This window comes from Panulirus ornatus, chromosome 65, assembly GCF_036320965.1.
Source record: "Panulirus ornatus isolate Po-2019 chromosome 65, ASM3632096v1, whole genome shotgun sequence".
Lineage (NCBI taxonomy): Eukaryota > Metazoa > Arthropoda > Malacostraca > Decapoda > Palinuridae > Panulirus > Panulirus ornatus.
The window spans coordinates 11,225,223-11,248,240 of NC_092288.1; the positions used below are offsets into that span (position 1 = coordinate 11,225,223).

A 23,018-nucleotide genomic window follows, 5' to 3' on the forward strand; every position below is an offset into this window, starting at 1 on the left:
TCAAAAGTATTGACTAATAGTTTTTCATGATTGGTCTCTTCCTCATGTTTCTTTCTTGCTGCAGACTTTGTCAGAATTGCCTGGTCCTGGTGCAAACCCATATCTGATTGCATTTATAAATAAAAATCTTTATTTTATCCCTTAAATCTAGAAAATAACCCTAATCATCTTGTTTGCAAACAAATATGATATACACAGGAAGTATTTAAATACTCAGAAGTCAGGGTTGACTTATAGGTGTAAATAATTGACCACTTATCTTTACTCTGTCATACTTCTTCACACTCATTCTTAGGCACACGTGTTCACTCTTCCCATGTCAATCACTCAATATGTTTACTGTTTCGATATCCTTTAGTGTACAATACCTCAAGATTTTTGATGAATTGAGGTTGGCAAAACTCTAAGCATTTGATTAAAATCTGATGTTATCTGACACCCAACTTTCATCAAACTCCTAAGAACTGGCACTATCAGATGTAAATATACTATGTCAGGGACCCCTTCACACTTTATTTCCTCCACTTACATGTATACAATAGGCCTATAGAATGTAGATCCTCCAAAATCTTGAATCTAAGCATCAGTCCACAGAGGTCTTCTTTACACCAACAACAGTTTGGTAAAGTGTGCGAAAGAAGAATGCTGAGAGTAAATGTGAATAAGAGCAAGGATATTAGGTACAGTAGGGTTGAGGGACAAGTCCACTGGGATGTAAGTTTGAATGGAGAAAAACTGGAGGAAGTGAAGTGTTTTAGACATCTGGGAGTGGATTTGGCAGCGGATGGAACCATGAAAGCAGGAGTGAATCATAGGGTGGGGGAAGGGGCGAAAGTTCTGGGAGCGTTGAAAAATGTATGGGAGCGTTGAAAAATGTATGGAAGTTGAGAACGTTATCTTGGAAAGCAAAAATGGGTATGTTTGAAGGAATAGTGGTTCCAACAATGTTATATGGTTGCGAGGCTTGGGCTATAGATAGAGTTGTAAGGAGGAGGGTGGATGTCTTGGAAATGAGATGTTTGAGGACAATATGTGGTGTGAGGTGGTTTGATCGAGTAAGTAATGAAAGGGTAAGAAAGATGTGTGGTAATAAAAAGAGTGTTGTTGAGAGAGCAGAAGAGGGTGTTTTGAAATGGTTTGGTCACATGGAGAGAATGAGTGAGGAAAGATTGACAAAGAGGATATATGTGTCAGAGGTGGAGGGAACGAGAAATGGGAGACCAAATTGGAGGTGGAAAGATGGAGTGAAAAAGATTTTGAGTGATCAGGGCCTGAACATGCAGGAGGGTGAAAGGAGTGCAAGGAATAGAGTGAATTTGAACGATGTGGTATACCAGGGTCGAAGTGCTATCATTGGATTGAACCAGGGCGAGTGAAGCGTCTGGGGTAAACCATGGAAAGTTTTGTGGGGCCTGGATGTGGAAAGGGATATCTATCTATCTATTTATTATACTCTGTCGCTGTCTCTCATGTTAGCGAGGTAGGGCAAGGAAACAGACGAAAGAAAGGCTCAACCCCGCCACACATGAAATGACAACCCCCTTCCCCCGCATGCACGCAAGGTAGCACTAGGAAAAGGCAACAAAGGCCACATTCATTCACACTCAGTCTCTAGCTGTCATGTATGATGCACTGAAACCACAGCTCCCTTTCCACATCCAAGCCCCACAAAACTTTCCATGGTTTACCCCAGATGCTTCACATGCCCTGGTTCAATCCACTGACAGCAAGTCGACCCCGGTATACTACATCGTTCCAATTCACTCTATTCCTTGCATGTCTTTCACCCTCCTGTATGTTCAGGCTTCGATCGCTCAAAATCTTTTTGCAATCCATCCTTCCATCTCAAATTTGGTCTCCCACCTCTCCTCGTTCACTCCACCTCTGACATATAGATCCTCTTTGTCAATCTTTTCACACTCATTCTCTCCATGTGACCAAACCATTTCAATACACTTAACAGCAGTTAAGTATAATAAATAAATGAATAAAACATATATGCGTATGTGTGTGTGTGCAATTACCAATTTGTACTGTATGATTAGGGAGTTCTACACTCATGGAACCCTATCTCCAGACCATTCTCTACTACCATGAAATCTACATTTCTGTATACTGTCTGCATTAGCCAAGTCTTCATTCATTTCATTCCATTCATCCACCACTATTATATAATAAAATTCCTTTCACACATATAGTAATAAATTTCTTGCTTAATTTTATGTACTCCAGTTGTTTTATCCCTACATTTTTCATAAAACTGGTCACAGTCTACATCATCAATCTGTTTTAAAAATTTGATCATGTTACAGCTCAGTCTCCTCTTTTCATTGGCAGGCAAATTCAAGGCCTTTACCCTTTCCCTGTAACTCAGATCTCATATTCTAGTACCATCTTTGTTGCTCTCCTCTATTAGCTTTTTGTGCTTGTTCAGGTAGTGACCAACATGAGAATAAAATTCCAGTTATAACCATATATAGGACACAAGCAACAGGTGGAATATATTCTAATCCATGAGCTTGAATGCAATTCTAACATTTTCTTGCAGCCAGATGGTCTTCATGCCAATTGTTCCTTCACTATTAACACTATATATCTGTTCTGGATCATTTCCATTCTTTGGAGCTTTGTACAATATGAACACACTAAGCATTTCTTTCCTACAGTTACTCTTCCCATTATGTTTTGTGTGAATGGGAAATCTTCAACTATTTCCTGAAACTTATGGCTTTCTACTGTAAAGAGAGCTAAAACCTCTCCTCCTTTGCCTTCTCTTTCCCTCCTTACCCCTCAGGGAAAAAACAATGAGACCTTATCTCTTTAGAAGCTTTGTTATCAAAACTCCATCATCATAATCTATTTTCCCTTATACTATCACTAAATTCCATTTGTTTCCCAATTAATAGTAGTCTGGTAGTGCTTGTTTACTTTACTTTGTCATACCTAACAATCCACATACATCTGCATTGCTGGCAAGGGTGGTCCATTCTCTTGTCTCAATTGGAGTCTCTCTCTCTCTCTCTCTCTCTCTCTCTCTCTCTCTCTCTCTCTCTCTCTCTCTCTCTCTTGAGTGTATTCTTTGCTTTTCTTCTTTTCTTTGGTCTATCATGTTTAATAAATACAGAATCTTATCAAATTCTGCCTTGCTATTAAGTTTCTTTGACTGCTCATGTGCCTCCTGGTTAGGTGACTCCAAAGTAATCATCAACATCATGGATATCCTCTTGTGACTAGATTATAAACACCATATCTTTTTTCCTTCATCAATGAAACTGTCCAGCAATTCCAAAGCCTCCAGTAATCTCTTCCTACACATTTCTTCTTTCTTTCCCCTTTCTTTCGTCCAGTCCAAAATTAATCAAAGATTTTCATCTCTCAACTTCCTGGTTTACCAGTCTCTCTAACTTTGGTGCCACTCACTTTACAGCAAAATTCAAAAGTTTTGTTTCACGAATCTCTGCTTCATAAACTTCTGGTTTTCTCAATAATCTCCCTCTAAGCTAACAACAACTGATCACAAATGTTCAGCACTTTTCTAAATTCATAAGCTGCTGGACCAAATATTTTCCCAACTGCTTTCTCTAACAGTGAATGTCATTCTATCTACAACTTTGCTCAATTTCCTGGGCTCCTCTGTATTAAAGTCCCAGGTTCCTCTCCCAAAGCATCAGTCATGATATTCAGAGTCCACTGAGTGTCCTGAAAGCTCTCTCCTCCTCTCTCTCCCAGCCAATATTTTCATTGGTTTCAGGAGCTCTTTTTTTGGGCAATTCTTCCTATTCACCACTTTTGGACATGCAGAATAGCCCCTTCTAACCTTTCTTCATCTTTAGCATTCTAACATCTTTCCTTCGATAATGTTAAACACCCTCTGATCTTCTTTACCAGATGCAAATCTGGTTTCATGCTCTTTTACTCTATTTTTCAATACTTTTAGCTTCTCTCTCATCCCATGACACCCTTCATGATCCTTGAATTGATTTCTTTTTTCTTTAATTCCTCTTCTAGTTGTGTAAACTATATGCTATATGCATGAACCCAATGAATCTTCCTTACAGTTTTACCAACTCTATTGAAGAAAACTCCATTGGCAGCTACTAGCAAGTATCTAAAAATTTTCATACTTGTTTGCTATTTCCTACACAGCGAGATACAATCAGGAACTGATGAAGAATGGCATCATTTGTTTAAATCTGTTCTCTCACTGTCATGTGTATTGCACCAGAACTAAAGCCCCCTATTTGCTGTCAAGCCCCATTGAGCTTTCTGTGGTTTCCCCAGACGACTTCAAATGCCCTGGTTCAGTCTACTGACAGCACACTGTTCACTGTAAACATCATTCCAATTCACTTTATCCCATACACTTTATCCCTGGTAACTCAAAGTGTCTTTCATTCCAACCTTCAATCTCCAATTCAGTCTCTCCCTTCTTGTAATCTCCACTTATTGCATATATAACCTCTTAGTCAACCTCTCCTCACTCATTCTATCCTTATGTCTAAACCATTCAGCACAACCTGTCTAGCTCTTTACTTTTGAATAATGTATTATGTTCCATTGCCTACTGTCTGTATTCTTCTGGTGAATTTCCATGTCCAATAATCATTATTTGTTTGCATTAAGTTCTGTGTTAATTCATTTACTGGGTATAAGGCCTTAAACAGTCAACTCGTACCTTTAAATGATAAAAGTGGTACATCAAACTCTGCTAACATAACTACTGATCCCCAAGGTACAAGTAACTATGTTATATTCACTTCTTACAGCACGATCATATTCGTTCATTTAATCACTCATAACTCCACTAAATATTAGTTTGCTATTCTTTTTAACCTTAACTGCACCATGCCTTGTATGAGTATGCATACATTACAGTAACATGCCTCAAATGGGAACAGATTTTCTTGCCATTTCTTTATTGGTACCTGGCCTTATCTGAATTCCCAACAGATGAATGATTCCATTTCTCATCCACAGATGTCACTATGAGCCTAAGACAAAACAGAGGAAAAAATATCATGTATGACAGTCACCACAGTCAGACAGTGTAACTGCTCCACTGGGGTGGGAATCCAGATTTCCACAGCCACTATTTTACAGCTATTTGCAATGTAGTCAAGCTTATACTGAAAGAAACAAAATCTATTGTGTCAGTGTTTGAATAATAAAAAAATTCAATCATGTAAATAATGTTCAGTAGGTATATGCTAAATAAATAAATTATATATTATTCATTTTTCATTATATTTTGTCGCTGTCTCCTGTGTTAGCGCAGTAGCGTAAGGAAACAGACGAAAGAATGGCCCAACCACATTCACATGTATATACATACACGTCCATACACGCACATGTACATACCTATACATCTCACCGTATACATATATATACACACACAGACATATACATATATATACACACACAGACATATACATATATACACATGTACATAATTCATACTGCCTGCTCTTATTCATTCCCGTCGCCACCCCGCCACACATGAAATGACAACCCCCCTCCCCCCGCATGTGTGTGAGGTAGCACTAGGAAAAGACAACAAAGGCCACATTCGTTCACACTCAGTCTCCAGCTGTCATGTATAATGCACCAAAACCACACCTCCCTTTTCACATCCAGGCCCCACAAAACTTTCATTGGTTTACCCCAGACGCTTCACATGCCCTGGTTCAATCCATTGATAGCACATCGAACCCAGTATACCACATCGTTCAAATTCACTCTATTCCTTGCACGCCTTTCACCCTCCTGCATGTTCAGGCCCCAATCACTTAAAATCTTTTTCACTTCATTTTTCCACCTCCAATTTGGTCTCCCACTTCTCCTCGTTCCCTCCACCTCTGACACATACTTCCTCTTGGTCAATCTTTCCTCACTCATTCTCTCCATGTGACCAAACCATTTCAAAACACCCTCTTCTGCTCTCTCAACAACACTCTTTTTATTACCACACATCTCTCTTACCCTTTCATTACTTACTCGATCAAACCACCTCACACCACATATTGTCCTCAAACATCTCATTTCCAGCACATCCACCCTCCTCCACACAACTCTATCTATAGCCCATGCCTCGCAACCATATAACATTGTTGGAACCACTATTCCTTCAAACATATCCATTTTTGCATTCCAAGACAATGTTCTTGACTTCCACACATTTTTCAACGCTCCCAGAACTTTCGCCCCCTCCCCCACCCTATGATTCACTTCTGCTTCCATGGTTCCATCCGCTGCCAAATCCACTCCCAGGTATTTATTTATATTTATTATACTTTGTATATATATATAACGTCAGTGCTGTCAGTGGATTGAATCAAGGCATGTGAAGCGTCCGGGGTAAACCATGGAAAGCTGTGTAGGTATGTATATTTGTGTGTGTGGACGTGTGTATGTACATGTGTATGGGGGGGGTTGGGCCATTTCTTTCGTCTGTTTCCTTGCGCTACCTCGCAATACGCGGGAGACAGCGACAAAGTATAAAAAAAAAAAAAAAAAAAAAAAAAAAAAAAAATATATATATATATATATAACGTATATATGAGTGAATAGGCCATTCTTCATCAGTTTCCTGGCGCTACCTCAATGATGCGGGAAACAGCGATTAAGGATAATAAACAGATAATTAATGTATTAGTATAAAAATATGACAGCTAGAGACTGAGTGTAAACGAACTTGGCCTTTTTTTGTCTGTTTTCCTGGCACTATCTCGCCAACACAGGGAGTGGCGATGCTGTTTCCTGTAGGGTGGGTGGCACCAGGACTGGATGAAGGTAAGCAAGTATAAATATGTAAAAGTGTATATACATATATGTATGTGTATGTATATGTGTATATGTTGATATGTATATGTATGGGTATGTACGTGAAAGTGCATGTATGTATATATGTGTATGTGAGTGGATGGGCCTTTCTTTGTCTCTTTCCTGCCGCTATCTCACTGACATGATAAATGACGATCAAGTATTATAATAATAATAATAATAATAACAATAATAATAATAATAGGGAATCAGTGATGGATTGTGCAAAAGATGCTTGTGGCATGAGAAGAGTGGGAGGTGGGTTGATTAGAAAGGGTAGTGAGTGGTGGGATGAAGAAGTAAGAGTATTAGTGAAAGAGAAGAGAGAGGCATTTGGACGATTTTTGCAGGGAAAAAATGCAATTGAGTGGGAGATGTATAAAAGAAAGAGACAGGAGGTCAAGAGAAAGGTGCAAGAGGTGAAAAAAAGGGCAAATGAGAGTTGGGGTGAGAGAGTATCATTAAATTTTAGGGAGAATAAAAAGATGTTCTGGAAGGAGGTAAATAAAGCGCGTAAGACAAGGGAGCAAATGGGAACTTCAGTGAAGGGCGCAAATGGGGAGGTGATAACAAGTAGTGGTGATGTGAGAAGGAGATGGAGTGAGTATTTCGAAGGTTTGTTGAATGTGTTTGATGATAGAGTGGCAGATATAGGGTGTTTTGGTCGAGGTGGTGTGCAAAGTGAGAGGGTTAGGGAAAATGATTTGGTAAACAGAGAAGAGGTAGTGAAAGCTTTGCAGAAGATGAAAGCCGGCAAGGCAGCAGGTTTGGATGGTATTGCAGTGGAATTTATTAAAATAGGGGGTGACTGTATTGTTGACTGGTTCGTAAGGTTATTTAATGTATGTATGACTCATGGTGAGGTGCCTGAGGATTGGCGGAATGCGTGCATAGTGCCATTGTACAAAGGCAAAGGGGATAAGAGTGAGTGCTCAAATTACAGAGGTATAAGTTTGTTGAGTTGAGTTGAGTTGATAGAGATGCTCTGTGGAAGGTATTACGAATATATGGTGTGGGAGGAAAGTTGTTAGAAGCAGTGAAAAGTTTTTATCGAGGATGTAAGGCATGTGTACGTGTAGGAAGAGAGGAAAGTGATTGGTTCTCAGTGAATGTAGGTTTGCGGCAGGGGTGTGTGATGTCTCCATGGTTGTTTAATTTGTTTATGGATGGGGTTGTTAGGGAGGTAAATGCAAGAGTTTTGGAAAGAGGGGCAAGTATGAAGTCTGTTGGGGATGAGAGAGCTTGGGAAGTGAGTCAGTTGTTGTTCGCTGATGATACAGCGCTGGTGGCTGATTCATGTGAGAAACTGCAGAAGCTGGTGACTGAGTTTGGAAAAGTGTGTGGAAGAAGAAAGTTAAGAGTAAATGTGAATAAGAGCAAGGTTATTAGGTACAGTAGGGTTGAGGGTCAAGTCAACTGGGAGGTGAGTTTGAATGGAGAAAAACTGGAGGAAGTGAAGTGTTTTAGATATCTGGGAGTGGATCTGGCAGCGGATGGAACCATGGAAGCGGAAGTGGATCATAGGGTGGGGGAGGGGGCGAAAATCCTGGGGGCCTTGAAGAATGTGTGGAAGTCGAGAACATTATCTCGGAAAGCAAAAATGGGTATGTTTGAAGGAATAGTGGTTCCAACAATGTTGTATGGTTGCGAGGCGTGGGCTATGGATAGAGTTGTGCGCAGGAGAATGGATGTGCTGGAAATGAGATGTTTGAGGACAATGTGTGGTGTGAGGTGGTTTGATCGAGTGAGTAATGTAAGGGTAAGAGAGATGTGTGGAAATAAAAAGAGCATGGTTGAGAGAGCAGAAGAGGGTGTTTTGAAGTGGTTTGGGCACATGGAGAGGATGAGTGAGGAAAGATTGACCAAGAGGATATATGTGTCGGAGGTGGAGGGAACAAGGAGAAGAGGGAGACCAAATTGGAGGTGGAAAGATGGAGTGAAAAAGATTTTGTGTGATCGGGGCCTGAACATGCAGGAGGGTGAAAGGAGGGCAAGGAATAGAGTGAATTGGAGCGATGTGGTATACCGGGGTTGACGTGCTGTCAGTGGATTGAAGCAAGGCATGTGAAGCGTCTGGGGTAAACCATGGAAAGCTGTGTAGGTATGTATATTTGCGTGTGTGGACGTATGTATATGCATGTGTATGGGGGGGGGGGGGATTGGGCCATTTCTTTCGTCTGTTTCCTTGCGCTACCTCGCAAACGCGGGAGACAGCGACAAAGTATAATAAAAAAAAAAAATAAGTTTGTTGAGTATTCCTGGTAAATTATATGGGAGGGTATTGATTGAGAGGGTGAAGGCATGTACAGAGCATCAGATTGGGGAAGAGCAGTGTGGTTTCAGAAGTGGTAGAGGATGTGTGGATCAGGTGTTTGCTTTGAAGAATGTATGTGAGAAATACTTAGAAAATCAAATGGATTTGTATGTAGCTTTTATGGATCTGGAGAAGGCATATGATAGAGTTGATAGAGATGCTCTGTGGAAGGTATTAAGAATATATGGTGTGGGAGGAAAGTTGTTAGAAGCAGTGAAAAGTTTTTATCGAGGATGTAAGGCATGTGTACGTGTAGGAAGAGAGGAAAGTGATTGGTTCTCAGTGAATGTAGGTTTGCGGCAGGGGTGTGTGATGTCTCCATGGTTGTTTAATTTGTTTATGGATGGGGTTGTTAGGGAGGTAAATGCAAGAGTTTTGGAAAGAGGGGCAAGTATGAAGTCTGTTGGGGATGAGAGAGCTTGGGAAGTGAGTCAGTTGTGTTCGCTGATGACACAGCGCTGGTGGCTGATTCATGTGTGAAACTGCAGAAGCTGGTGACTGAGTTTGGTAAAGTGTGTGGAAGAAGAAAGTTAAGAGTAAATGTGAATAAGAGCAAGGTTATTAGGTACAGTAGGGTTGAGGGTCAAGTCACTTGGGAGGTGAGTTTGAATGGAGAAAAACTGGAGGAAGTGAAGTGTTTTAGATATCTGGGAGTGGATCTGGCAGCGGATGGAACCATGGAAGCGGAAGTGGATCATAGGGTGGGGGAGGGGGCGAAAATTCTGGGGGCCTTGAAGAATGTGTGGAAGTCGAGAACATTATCTCGGAAAGCAAAAATGGGTATGTTTGAAGGAATAGTGGTTCCAACAATGTTGTATGGTTGCGAGGCGTGGGCTATGGATAGAGTTGTGCGCAGGAGGATGGATGTGCTGGAAATGAGATGTTTGAGGACAATGTGTGGTGTGAGGTGGTTTGATCGAGTGAGTAACGTAAGGGTAAGAGAGATGTGTGGAAATAAAAAGAGCGTGGTTGAGAGAGCAGAAGAGGGTGTTTTGAAGTGGTTTGGGCACATGGAGAGGATGAGTGAGGAAAGATTGACCAAGAGGATATATGTGTCGGAGGTGGAGAGAACAAGGAGAAGAGGGAGACCAAATTGGAGGTGGAAAGATGGAGTGAAAAAGATTTTGTGTGATCGGGGCCTGAACATGCAGGAGGGTGAAAGGAGGGCAAGGAGTGGGGTGAATTGGAGCGATGTGGTGTACCGGGGCTGACGTGCTGTCAGTGGATTGAATCAAGGCATGTGAAGCATCTGGGGTAAACCATGGAAAGCTGTGTAGGTATGTATATTTGCGTGTGTGGACGTATGTATATACATGTGTATGGGGGGGGGTTGGGCCATTTCTTTCGTCTGTTTCCTTGCGCTACCTCGCAAACGCGGGAGACCGACAAAGTATAAAAAAAAAAAAAAAAATAATAATAATAATAATAATAATAATAATAATAACAACAATAATAATAATAAAACAATAAAAGGCGTGCAAGGAATAGAGTGAATTGGATCGATGTGGTATACCAGGGTTGACGTGCTGTCAATGGATTGAATCAGGGCATGTGAAGCATCTGGGGTAAACCATGGAAAGTTCTGTGGGGCCTGGATGTGGAAAGGAAGCTGTGGTTTCGGGCATTATTGCATGACAGCTAGAGACTGAGTGTGAATGAATGGGGCCTTTGTTGTCTTTTCCTAGCGCTACCTCGCACACATGTTAGGGGAGGGGGATGTTATTCCATGTGTGGCGAGGTGGCGATGGGAATGAATAAAGGCAGACAGTGTGAATTGTGTGCATGTGTATATATGTATATGTCTGTGTGTGTGTATATATATGTGTGCACATTGAGATGTACGGGTATGTATATTTGCATGTGGGGACGTTATGTATATACATGTGTATGGGGGTGGGTTGGGCCATTTCTTTCATCTGTTTCCTTGCGCTACCTCGCAAACGTGGGAGACAGCAACAAGGCAAAATAAATATAATAAATGAATAATAATAATACAATAATAACATGTAAAAGATATGAATGGAATGTGTTAAATCATATATGTAATAACCATAAAATGTATATAAGTGTATGCAAAATGAAATCTACCTATCTATCTGTATATTTGATGTTGGATCTCAAGGCGGTGGCCATGGCAAAAGCCTCCATTACTGGTGAACTTCAGTGCCGCTTCTTAGCTCTTAAAGATTCACTCTTAACAGGCCACTGGCACAAGGTAACTCTAGTGCAGTGCTTTCAGAAGCCCCTCCTAAATGTTCCTACTAAATACTTAAACCTAATATTTCTATCTATTTTTCCTGCCTTATGTTCCAACCTACTACCTCTCCCTAATGCTCCCACCTAATATTTCTAACTACTACTACCTAATGCTCCTGTCTAAGGTTCTGACTAGAAAATAACCATAAGCATTGTACTTATTCAATTTATGCCCCAGGGGTCTCATTCAACTTCTATGGGGTTCCTACAGTGCTCATAAAGCTGACCACATCCACTGAGAAGGACCACAGAGTATAATGTGCAGTGAAGTTGTGTGTCTATGTATGGAGTGTATGGGGCAACTGAGCACTAAATGTTAGGTGTCTGATGTGGTAGCTGCACAGTGGGCATGTGGGGTCTTGGGATATGATTAATCAGTGTTTGTAGTGTTGAGTAAATTGTAAAAGAGAGTGTAAATTGTGTATGTCTAGGAAATATGGTTTCAGATGGGTGGGAAGGCATTCAAAAATAAGTTGGGTGAGCAAGTGTTTCAGAGATGCCAATCCTAATGCGAGTGCTATAAGAATTAAAGATATGAAAAATATGAATAAAAAAAAGCAATGTTATCGAAATGATATGAATTCTATCATTTCTTACCTTATAATTTTTCAAAGAAAAGTAAACTGCATTTTTGGCTTCCTGAAGGAGGCTTTTGTTTAGAATTTGCTCATGGCAGACTGTCCTTTCTGCACTACCTTCAATATCATCACTGTAAAGATTACAGTCCTTGCCAAATTTGGTCTGACATTTTTCAATATAATGGATGGAACTAGCAAGTTGTGTATATATGTACCTTGTGATATATCATCTGACATTTAAAATATTGAATTATTTACAATTTTTTTCTTTAAATTGTAATTTTCATTAGGCAATCATAATAGAGGAATATGGTCTTGAAAATCGTAGATTCCAATAAAATCATAAAGTTCAGCATCTCTGTCGTTTATAGCCTGTTAGGACATTTTGGTGCATATGTTCTGTCTGTGTAGTGTTTGCTGGTGTTTAGAGATCTATGAGTACAGACTCTTGAAAAATGATATTAGGGTAAGCTTTTTCAATACTTACACAAATAAGGAGCATCCATGCTGCCAGCCCAGTGTCCTTCCCCATTATTTCAACTTCCTCCCACACCATCAAAGAGGAAAGTATACTACTTCTTTGGTACTTTTTCAATAAAGCATGATAGAGGAATATTCTGTAAGGGTATTTTATGTTTCCAGTGGATGAGCACCATTTCAGATGAATCAAATATTCTGCATCACATATATTTCAAAAAGTGCTTTCTTTCTGTGTTGTATACGTGCTGCAATAATTTTTCTTCTGAGCAGCCATCCTACATCTACATGATTTCACTTTACCCACTGAATGCTGCCAGCAATCAGGTGGTTCTTCTTTCACCTCTCCCTTCCCAGGAGTGGGAACAAACACCTTATACTTTAATAACTTTTGCTATCATCCCTTTTCAACCAATCTTTTCCATCTCCCATAATGTTGCTGCTCTCTCTCTCTCTCTCTCTCTCTCTCTCTCTCTCTCTCTCTGTATGTATCACATTTCAGCCATTGCTCTCATGAGCTGCCCTCATATGTCCCAACTGGAGACCAGTCAAATGAGGAATAAATGTTATGAAATCCCTCTTCTTGAACAATAAAGCTGTGGAATTATCTTCCTTTTTTCATCTTTTCCTCTTCTTGAGAGCATTCCACCTTTCAGAATCATGTCTAAAAATGCCTGAGAAGCTAATATCAATTCCTACATTCTTTTTCTCATGCACTCCACCTTTCTTTTCATCCTAGATGGCCATGAATGGGGCATGTTTTCCCCATACAATGTTGGCAACTATTACCCACATGTACATATTTTCTTAGATCTGTGAAAAGAACTTGAAGCATATTATTGGCATATGCTGGGCTCATGCTGAGCTGGGTTGTTGGTTGACCAAGCTGTTGAAAATTAAAGCCTGTAGGCCCAAGCAACCTTCAAAACCTTGGCTACTCTCGTACACTTCACTTTATAAATACTTCTCCATGGCCTTCTTAGATTTTTCCAACACGTATCCCATTATATCTCTGATGGGGGAAGGCCTTACATGTTCATGGTGTTTTTCAGTTTTGTGCTTATCACACCTTTAGATTTTGGGAGTAATATTTCAGTCTTCTCTTCCAATAAGGAATTATTTTTTAATGTAGATTAGGGAACATGATTTCTAGGTTTTCTAATTGCAAGTGAGAATATACTTGCCTTGGCGCCAAAGCAAAAGGCTTCAGTGTTTATAATCATTCCAAGTAAAGAAGTAAAGATCTTTTACAGCATCAGTACAGACCAAGAAAGATCTCTAAACACTTTCTAATTCTAATGTTGCCCTCCTTGAAGGGTGATGTTAGCACACAGCAGCATTCTATTCATGAAAGTAACGGTTCCCTGAAGGGTATCATAACTGCTTTTTTTTCTTATCTTTTGAAATTTCATAAGATCAAACCTACTAACTTTTTGGGAGAGGCAACTGTTGCCTTGTTTTGTTCACTATCAGACATTATCATTCTACTCTTTAAACATTGTTCTATTCATACAGCAGTGTCTGTGTCAACCTGGAACATAGTATTTCCCTTGACTTCATTCTCCCCACACAAAAGGAGTTCAAACTTATATCCACCAAAGAGCCTGTTTTCAGTGGCACAATGAAAGACTTTGTTTATGTTACTTTTTTGTTTCTGTGTCTTCAACCAACAAGATTTTTATACTTATACTAGAATCATCTCTGAAGCATGATGGGAAACTGTGACTCACATTTGCATCAATGTCAGATATGAGAATGAAGAATAAAAAGGGGTTCAAGCACAGCTTCTTGGGGACAACTCTTTACTGAGGTGGCACTAGAAATAGCCAGATTTTAAAATTGTTGTGACCAGTTAGTTAAAAAGTTGTATGTCCATCTTCCAGTTTTACCAGTATGCCCCATCTTAAGCAATAAATGGAATTTCTTTGCTTGCAAACATAATATTCAACCATTAACTAACCCTAGTAAAGGGAAAATACTGCAAAGGGCAAAGACATAACAGCTTAACCACTTCAACATCAATGTACTTAACTTCAAAAATTCTTCATCACTCATTTACTGAGCACAATCATTTCCTTTTCCATTAAATAACCCAAGTAACTGTACTGCATTACAATTCACTTTTGATTATGTTAAATGATATTGTTGAAAACTAAACATACAAACAAAAGACAACATTTGAAAAATAAACCCCCATTTCTTGCTACATATTACAGTAATTCCACAAAAGACTAATGAAATTATCATACTAACTAGGTAACCAAGCCTGACACTTACTTGGCAAAGCCGATGAAATCCTCATGGTTTGTATTCATATATGCTAATTCACAATCATTCAACAGGAGGATGTGCTCTTTAACTATTTGTTCTCTCTCCCTAATGAATGTTGTAATTATTCGTTCAGTTTCTTCTTGAAGTCTTGGATAACGGGCCATCTGCAAATCAAATGAGTTGCACATTTATCATGTCAAAATGAAAAATTTAAAACTTTAATCCTATATGAGATTTTCATTCAATCATATTTAGTTATATGAGGTGAAAGAGTGCCAAAAGCCAATGCATATACAGTCTTCACCAAAAAATCCAATGATTAATGTACAGAATAAGGCTTTCATACAACAGGTTTTATATGTGGAACAAATCCTGTTACTCACTTATGGTGGAGATATCATATGTATGGCAGAATGGAACAGTCTTAAAAGTCCGACATAATTTGCTGCTTCAGTTACCCCATGGTTCTGAGTGGAGGGATGCAACTTTTGCTTCCTGTTTTTGTGTTTATTGATGTTTTTGATATTTTGTTCCAAGTGATATCTTTCATCTACCATTAACCTAACATGGGTCATAAAGTGTCAGAAGTGTAGATGACAAGGAGATAGTGAGACCAAAGTGGAGATGGAAGGATGGATTGAACAAGACTCTGAGTGCTCAGGACCTGAACATGCAGAAGGGCGAAAGGCATGCATAAGATAGAGTGAAGAGTGGTATTTCAACCCTATGTTATTTCCAGATCCATAAATGCGACATACAAATCCTTCTGTTTCTCTAAGTCCTTCTCACAAACATTTCACAAAGCATACACCTGGTCCATATACCTTCTACCTCTCCTGAAACCACATTATTTCTCCCCAGTCCAATGTTCTGTACATACCTTCACCATCTCTCCCATACAACTTACCAGGTACACTCAACAAACTTATACCTCTGTAGTTAAAACACTAACCTTTGCCCCCTTGTCTTTATACAATGGCACTATACAGACATTCTGCCAATCCTTAGGTACCTCACCATGATTTCATACATACACAAAAAATCCAATCACCCCCATTTCTTCAGATTCAACTGCAATACTGTCCACTTCAGCTGCCTTGCCACATTTCATCTTATCCTTTTTCATCAAGCAATTTTCCATGAATCTCTCACTTTGCACACCTCCCCAGCCCAAATACCCTACATCTGCCACCCTATTATAAAACACATTCAACAATCCTTCATAATACTCATTCTATCTCCCTCTCACCTAATCACTACATGTTACCCCTTCCCCACTTGCTGCTTTGCATCAAATATACAAAGATATAAGCATTTTAATTTTTCTAATGTGTCACAACCTGCAATCCAAATATAGTATCATAAGTCAATACAACATACCCTACCAATTCTACAACTGTAAGTCCAATACATCACAAGTCAAAGCGTTAACAACTCAAGGTCCTAGTGGACAGAACAAATAAACATCACAGATAATGTTTGTGCCTGCTGATTAAGCTAAAGATCTTTTCATACCAGAAAAAAAATATACAACTTACCCTAAGTTCAGTTTAAATCACAATGAAAAACAGTGGCACCTTGAACTAAGGATGATCAGCAGTCTTCCTTAGATCAATTTTCTGTTCACTCATTTTGAAAATTTTCTACACACTGAAAACATCATATTAGTAAGTAAATACAGTAACTAAACAATGGAAACACTCATCAAAAATTTGAAGTACCTTAAGTGTGCAGGTTCGGACTACATTGGTGAGCTCCTGTACAACAAGGTCAACACACTTCAAACTTGGTTCCTTCAGTCGGCCAATCTGTCCTTTAACAATTGCATCAAAGGCCATGTCAGGTGTAAACAGCCCCACCCGAATACCATGGATATTTCTGATGGCAAATGCTATCTCTTTTCGAAGTTCCTTTTCATCAAATTCCATACGCACAATCTCATAGGGGAAACGCTCATGAAAAAGGCGATTAATCTTGGCACCTCCTGAAAGCTCATTTGTGTTAATTAGGGCAGAGCCTGACCCCTCAATAGCTCGCTCAAAGTCATTCTGGAGCTGCTGGATCATCCTGCAAGGAATATTCATTAAGTGTTACCAACTAACTTCATTAATCTATATACTACTACAAAAGAATGTGAATGAACACATAAAGAATAGAAATAAAAACAAAGAAAAAATCTAGGGCTGATTCTTGAAAAGTGATAATGATAAGGTCCCTAAGCTTAAATGAACAAAGAAATGTATTGAGGAGTTGTCATACCACACCATAGCTCATACACTTAACTAGTATCAAAACATTCACCAAATGGGATGCTAATTCCATTACTTATGCCAATACTGGGGCACTCAAATTACCCAAAGGTACAAATCTTGCTTCTGAAATAGGCATTCAAAAGTCAAAAAATATATGCAACATACTGTAACATGGCTTTCGTCTTGATAGATGGATCATCAGGACGAATATGTTTGTATTGATCCACTTCTTTCTCCATTGTCAGTAGCTGTTTCTGGAGTTTATCACGAAGACTTGGTAAGGTTTCTCTTATGTGGTTCGTTAGTTGCTGATTAAGAACACGTTGCAAGTATGGAGTTCCCATGCGGTCAGCAACATGACGGTATGCTGGGTGACTGAGGAAAAATTTTCTTTCAGCTGCCATAGCTGCCTTGATGTCCTTCTTCCCCTCAATATCCTAAAAGATAAGATTCAAAATTAAAGTCAGTAACTTGGGCAAATCCTAAATTGACATCATCTTCGACAACATTTTTTCCAAGAGAAAAAAGTTCTACACTGACCTATTTTCTATACATGGACAGGTGTGAAACTACAAAGCAATACTGCAGTTATGACATATCTCGTTTGCTATTTATTTACTTAAAACCCAACTCCTTTTCCTGATTAATACATCATCCATCCTTCAACAATATCTTCAGTCTCTCATACCATGCAAACACTTAATACATTCATTCACTTCACCCTCTTAAAGCCACTACTTACATATGCCTACATCACCTTAGGTTCCATTCTTACACCAACCCTCTTCAGCATCTTCCTACATGGCCTCCTATTACCTTCTAAAGACCAGTGTGAAGGTCCTATGTAAATGACCTAACAATCATAATACAGATATCTAACACAACAGAAGCAACAACAAACAAGCATAACTACATTACACAAACAATGGCTCATGCAAAATAGTGTCTGAATCTCTACACAAGTCTTTAGTTATCCTTTTGACCCCAGACAAAAAGGAATCCAATCTGCACCATCATATCACCTTGAATAGCTGAATGATCCCACTCAGCAAAGCACCAAATAATGTGGGCATAATATATGATACACAAATGACATTCACTTTCCACACATAAGCATAAACAAAAGAGCAACAAACATGCTAAATGTCCTCAGAACATTAACAGGTGCCAGATTTCAACAACAAAGCTAATCCCTTAGTGTCCTACACAAACAATTCAACCACTCCATCCTAACCTATGCATTCACCTGCCAGGTCATCCACCTTATCAATAGCAAATATAACAAAGCTGAAAACCACAAAAAAGAGCACTGAGAACAAACACTAGCTGCCTAGAGACTACAAACAATCAACACCTACATTACAAAACAATATTGGGTGAAAAGAAAAACATAAGACATCTATTACACACTAGGAAGTTTATGCCATCCTGCAGGCATCATCCAGAAAAGTATATTTCCATCTTTCTTCTTTCCCAAAATCTCCTGTTAATATATGTTTTTAAGAAATACTACAGCCAGATACAGCAAGTTCATGATTTGGCCTTGATAAGAGGTGAATAAAAAGGACTAATTACAATTTCATAATTTGATAAGAGAACTAACACTTTTCAGGAATGCAGCTGGAAAATCATAATGTGGTCAAATGGACTAACACTACTGTTTCAAAAATATTCACTTAATAATGGAAATTCCTTCAAAAGTATATTACCTTCACTACTTTCAATCAAATAATGCAGTTTTGTAAGTGTGTCAGCACAACATATCAAAAAGCATGGGAGTAAGGCCTGTGTCAAGGTAGTTGCCACTGTGTGCGTTTTATTGATGACATTGCTTACACTGAAAAACTGATTATTGATTAATATTGTTTTATCATATACCGTAATTTTCTTTTGCTATAATCAACGTGATTCAATGAATTTTTTTCATAAAAAGAAAATCATAAGTCTGTAATATTAACAGCTGCACCAGTCAGATGCAGTATTATCAAATTCACAATGGCACAGGCAACACTGCCTCCATTTTTGTTAGAAATGCCTTCTCCTGCCTCATCCTGGTCAACTTTCAGTACTAGAAGAGTCAACAACCATAAAATCATTCTTCACATGATCCAAGGACAGATCATCATCACCAATCGATTCAGGATCAAAATCTACCTAATCCTGTAAAGTCAAATAAAACCTTTCAATGTCCTCCTGAGAAAATTTATGAAAATATGCCATCTTTGGTGTGGATAAAGGATGGCTGATAGCAGGAAAGAAATTGTCACTTACTGCTCAGTCACGAGGAAGCCTTTAAATAAAGATGCAAATCTCAATGCAAGTATCTAGGTCTAGAAGATCTGCTTGTTTCACATATAATTATCTGGAGTTATGGGGGTACTTAAAGGTAGAAAAGTAATATGAAGAGGGAGAGACAAAAGGAGGAGGAGAATTCTATAGCCATGATATTCCTGCAAGGAGGAAGCATCATAAAAATCAATCCTTTTGTGGCTGGTCTTACAACAGAAACTATGTGAAGCATAACAAAAACTATGTGAAGCAGCAGCCAAACACATACCTCAGATCCAAGCATAAGTACTCAAGACATGCAGACAGCTCATGAGAGCAGTTTGTAGATATATAACCAAAAATCCTTCATGTTTTATGTTAACCTAAATTCTTCTCCTGCCATAGCAAAGAAGATTCAGGAACCAATGAACAACATTCACCCACCACCTACCTAGCACAGTAAATTTCTAATAAAATACAGTCTTCATGAAGTCCAGCAAATTTCACTGAACAGGGTCTGAGCTTGCAGGCTATTCTAAACTACAAATCTATAATCTACTGATATATGTGCTTTAGTGAATTTCTATTTCCTCGCACCTAGACAGCAACTACAGAGAAACCTAGCTAAATGACAGCATATACTCCTCCCATGAGTAAGTGGCTGCAGCATTCCAAGATGGAACCAAAGTTTGTAGAGTTAACTTTTTTACCTTCAGTTTTTTATTTCTATGTTGAAAAATCTTACCAACATTATGTAGCTTTCTGGAAACCTTATGTGTTTAAACAAAAGAGCCCAATGACAATTTACCTTATACCCAAAAATGCATCTTACATACCCCAATTTCAAATATCCCCAGGGGGTTTATGGACTGATGTAAAATTCATTCACTGCCTTACCTCCCTCTTTCTCACTCTTTTTCTCCTAAATATGCACTTGCACAAAGGATTTTCATATGAAGCCATTCCAATGAACACTTTGGAAAGGTGTGCATGATGTGCCAACTCTTACTTTTAAAATAACTTTCCACAAGTCATCTTCAATACAGCAAGGACAGTGGTCACCAAATAACGAGTAAAACAAGAAGACTTTGTAATTTCACTTATGTTCTCACCTTCTGAGATCTGTTGACAACTCCAACATAGCCTCTCCGTAGAGGAAGAAGTTTATTTTCCAAAACATCCCGAGCATCTGTTCCATCATCCATCAAATCAAGTTTTGTAATAACTCCTATAGTTCGAATACCTGGAAAAGATAATATTCATGAACATTCTAAATCACAAGATAAACAACATTATTTCAGAAAGCAAAAATGGGTATGTTTGAAGGAATAGTGGTTCCAACAATGTTATGTGGTTGCGTGGCGTTGGCTATAGACAGTTGTGCGGAGGAGGGTGGATGTGTTGGAAATGAGATGTTTGAGGACAATATGTGGTGTGAGGTGGTTTGATCGAGTAAGTAATGAAAGGGTAAGAGAGATGTGTGGTAATAAAAAGAGTGTGGTTGAGAGAGCTGGAGGGTGTTTTGAACTACTTTGGTCACATGGAGAGAATGAGTGAGGAAAGATTGACAAAGAGGATATATGTGTCAGAGGTGGAGGGAATGAGGAGAAGTGGGAGACCAAATTGGAGATGGAAAGATGGGGTGAAAAAGATTTTGAGTGATCGGGGCCTGAATATGCAGAAGGGTGAAAGGCGTGCAAGGAATAGAGTGAATTGGAACAATGTGGTATACCGGGGTTGACGTGCTGTCAATGGATTGAACCAGGGCATGTGAAGCATCTGGGGTAAACCATGGAAAGTTTTGTGGGGCCTGTATGTGGAAAGGGAGCTGTGGTTTCGGTGTATTATAAATGACAGCTAGACTGAGTGTGAACGAACATGGCCTTTGTTGTCTTTTCCTAGCACTACCTCGTGCGCATGTGGGGGGAGGGGGTTGTCATTTCATGTGTGGCGGGGTGGCAACAGGAATGAATAAAGGCAGCAAGTATGAATTACGTACATTTTTTTTTTTTTTTGCTTTGTCGCTGTCTCCCGCATTTGCGAGGTAGCGCAAGGAAACAGACGAAAGAAATGGCCCAACCCACCCCCATACACATGTATATACATACATCCACACACGCAAATATACATACCTACACAGCTTTCCATGGTTTACCCCAGACGCTTCACATGTCCTGATTCAATCCACTGACAGCACGTCAACCCCGGTATACCACATCGATCCAATTCACTCTATTCCTTGCCCTCCTTTCACCCTCCTGCATGTTCAGGCCCCGATCACACAAAATCTTTTTCACTCCATCTTTCCACCTCCAATTTGGTCTCCCACTTCTCCTCGTTCCCTCCACGTCCAACACATATATCCTCTTGGTCAATCTTTCCTCACTCATTCTCTCCATGTGCCCAAACCATTTCAAAACACCCTCTTCTGCTCTCTCAACCACGCTCTTTTTATTTCCACACATCTCTCTTACCCTTATGTTACTTACTCGATCAAACCACCTCACACCACACATTGTCCTCAAACATCTCATTTCCAGCACATCCATCCTCCTGCGCACAACTCTATTCATAGCCCACGCCTCGCAACCATACAACATTGTTGGAACCACTATTCCTTCAAACATACCCATTTTTGCTTTCCGAGATAATGTTCTTGACTTCCACACATTCTTCAAGGCTCCCAGGATTTTCGCCCCCTCCCCCACCCTATGATCCACTTCTGCTTCCATGGTTCCATCCGCTGCCAGATCCACTCCCAGATATCTAAAACACTTTACTTCCTCCAGTTTTGCTCCATTCAAACTTACCTCCCAATTGACTTGACCCTCAATCCTACTGTACCTAATAACCTTGCTCTTATTCACATTTACTCTCAACTTTCTTCTTTCACACACTTTACCAAACTCAGTCACCAGCTTCTGCAGTTTCTCACATGAATCAGCCACCAGCGCTGTATCATCAGCGAACAACAACTGACTCACTTCCCAAGCTCTCTCATCCCCAACAGACTTCATACTTGCCCCTCTTTCCAAATCTCTTGCATTTACCTCCCTAACAACTCCATCCATAAACAAATTAAACAACCATGGAGACATCACACACCCCTGCCGCAAACCTACATTCACTGAGAACCAATCACTTTCCTCTCTTTCTACACGTACACATGCCTTACATCCTCGATAAAAACTTTTCACTGCTTCTAACAACTTGCCTCCCACACCATATATTCTTAATACCTTCCACAGAGCATCTCTATCAACTCTATCATATGCCTTCTCCAGATCCATAAACGCTACATACAAATCCATTTGCTTTTCTAAATATTTCTCACATACATTCTTCAAAGCAAACACCTGATTCACACATCCTCTAACACTTCTGAAACCACACTGCTCTTCCCCAATCTGATACGTACATGTATATATATGTATATGTCTGTGTATGCATATATATGTATACGTTGAAATGTATAGGTATGTATATGTACGTGTGTGGATGTGTATGTATATACATGTGTATGTGGGTGAGCTGGGCCATTCTTTCGTCTGTTTCCTTGCACTACCTCGCTAACGCGGGAGACAGTGACAGTGTATAATAAATAAATAAATAAATAAATAAATAAATAAACAATAATCTATTATCAAAGTAGTAGGTATCATGAAGCTTTACATACTACCCCATGATGACCTATAAATGATTCTGCTTAACAACTCTAAAAAATCGCCGTCTTCAAAATATATCTATTTACACTCTATACGAAATCTGATTAAGTTTAATGCT

At 39.3% G+C, this 23,018-nt stretch overlaps 1 protein-coding gene across 5 annotated transcripts in view; it reads right to left on the reverse strand.

Annotated features, from left to right (window-relative positions):
• The window catches only part of shi (dynamin-1 shibire), a 187,468-nt gene that overhangs the window by 115,036 nt on the left and 49,414 nt on the right, over nt 1-23,018 (reverse strand). For all 5 annotated transcript variants that reach the window (XM_071657888.1, XM_071657885.1, XM_071657886.1 and 2 more), the window contains exons 5-8: nt 20,348-20,478; nt 17,133-17,404; nt 16,437-16,782; nt 14,722-14,879 (exon numbers count right to left, since the gene is read on the reverse strand). In XM_071657888.1, the coding sequence (XP_071513989.1) occupies nt 14,722-14,879; nt 16,437-16,782; nt 17,133-17,404; nt 20,348-20,478 (907 nt within the window). The remainder of the gene's footprint in view (nt 1-14,721; nt 14,880-16,436; nt 16,783-17,132; nt 17,405-20,347; nt 20,479-23,018) is intronic.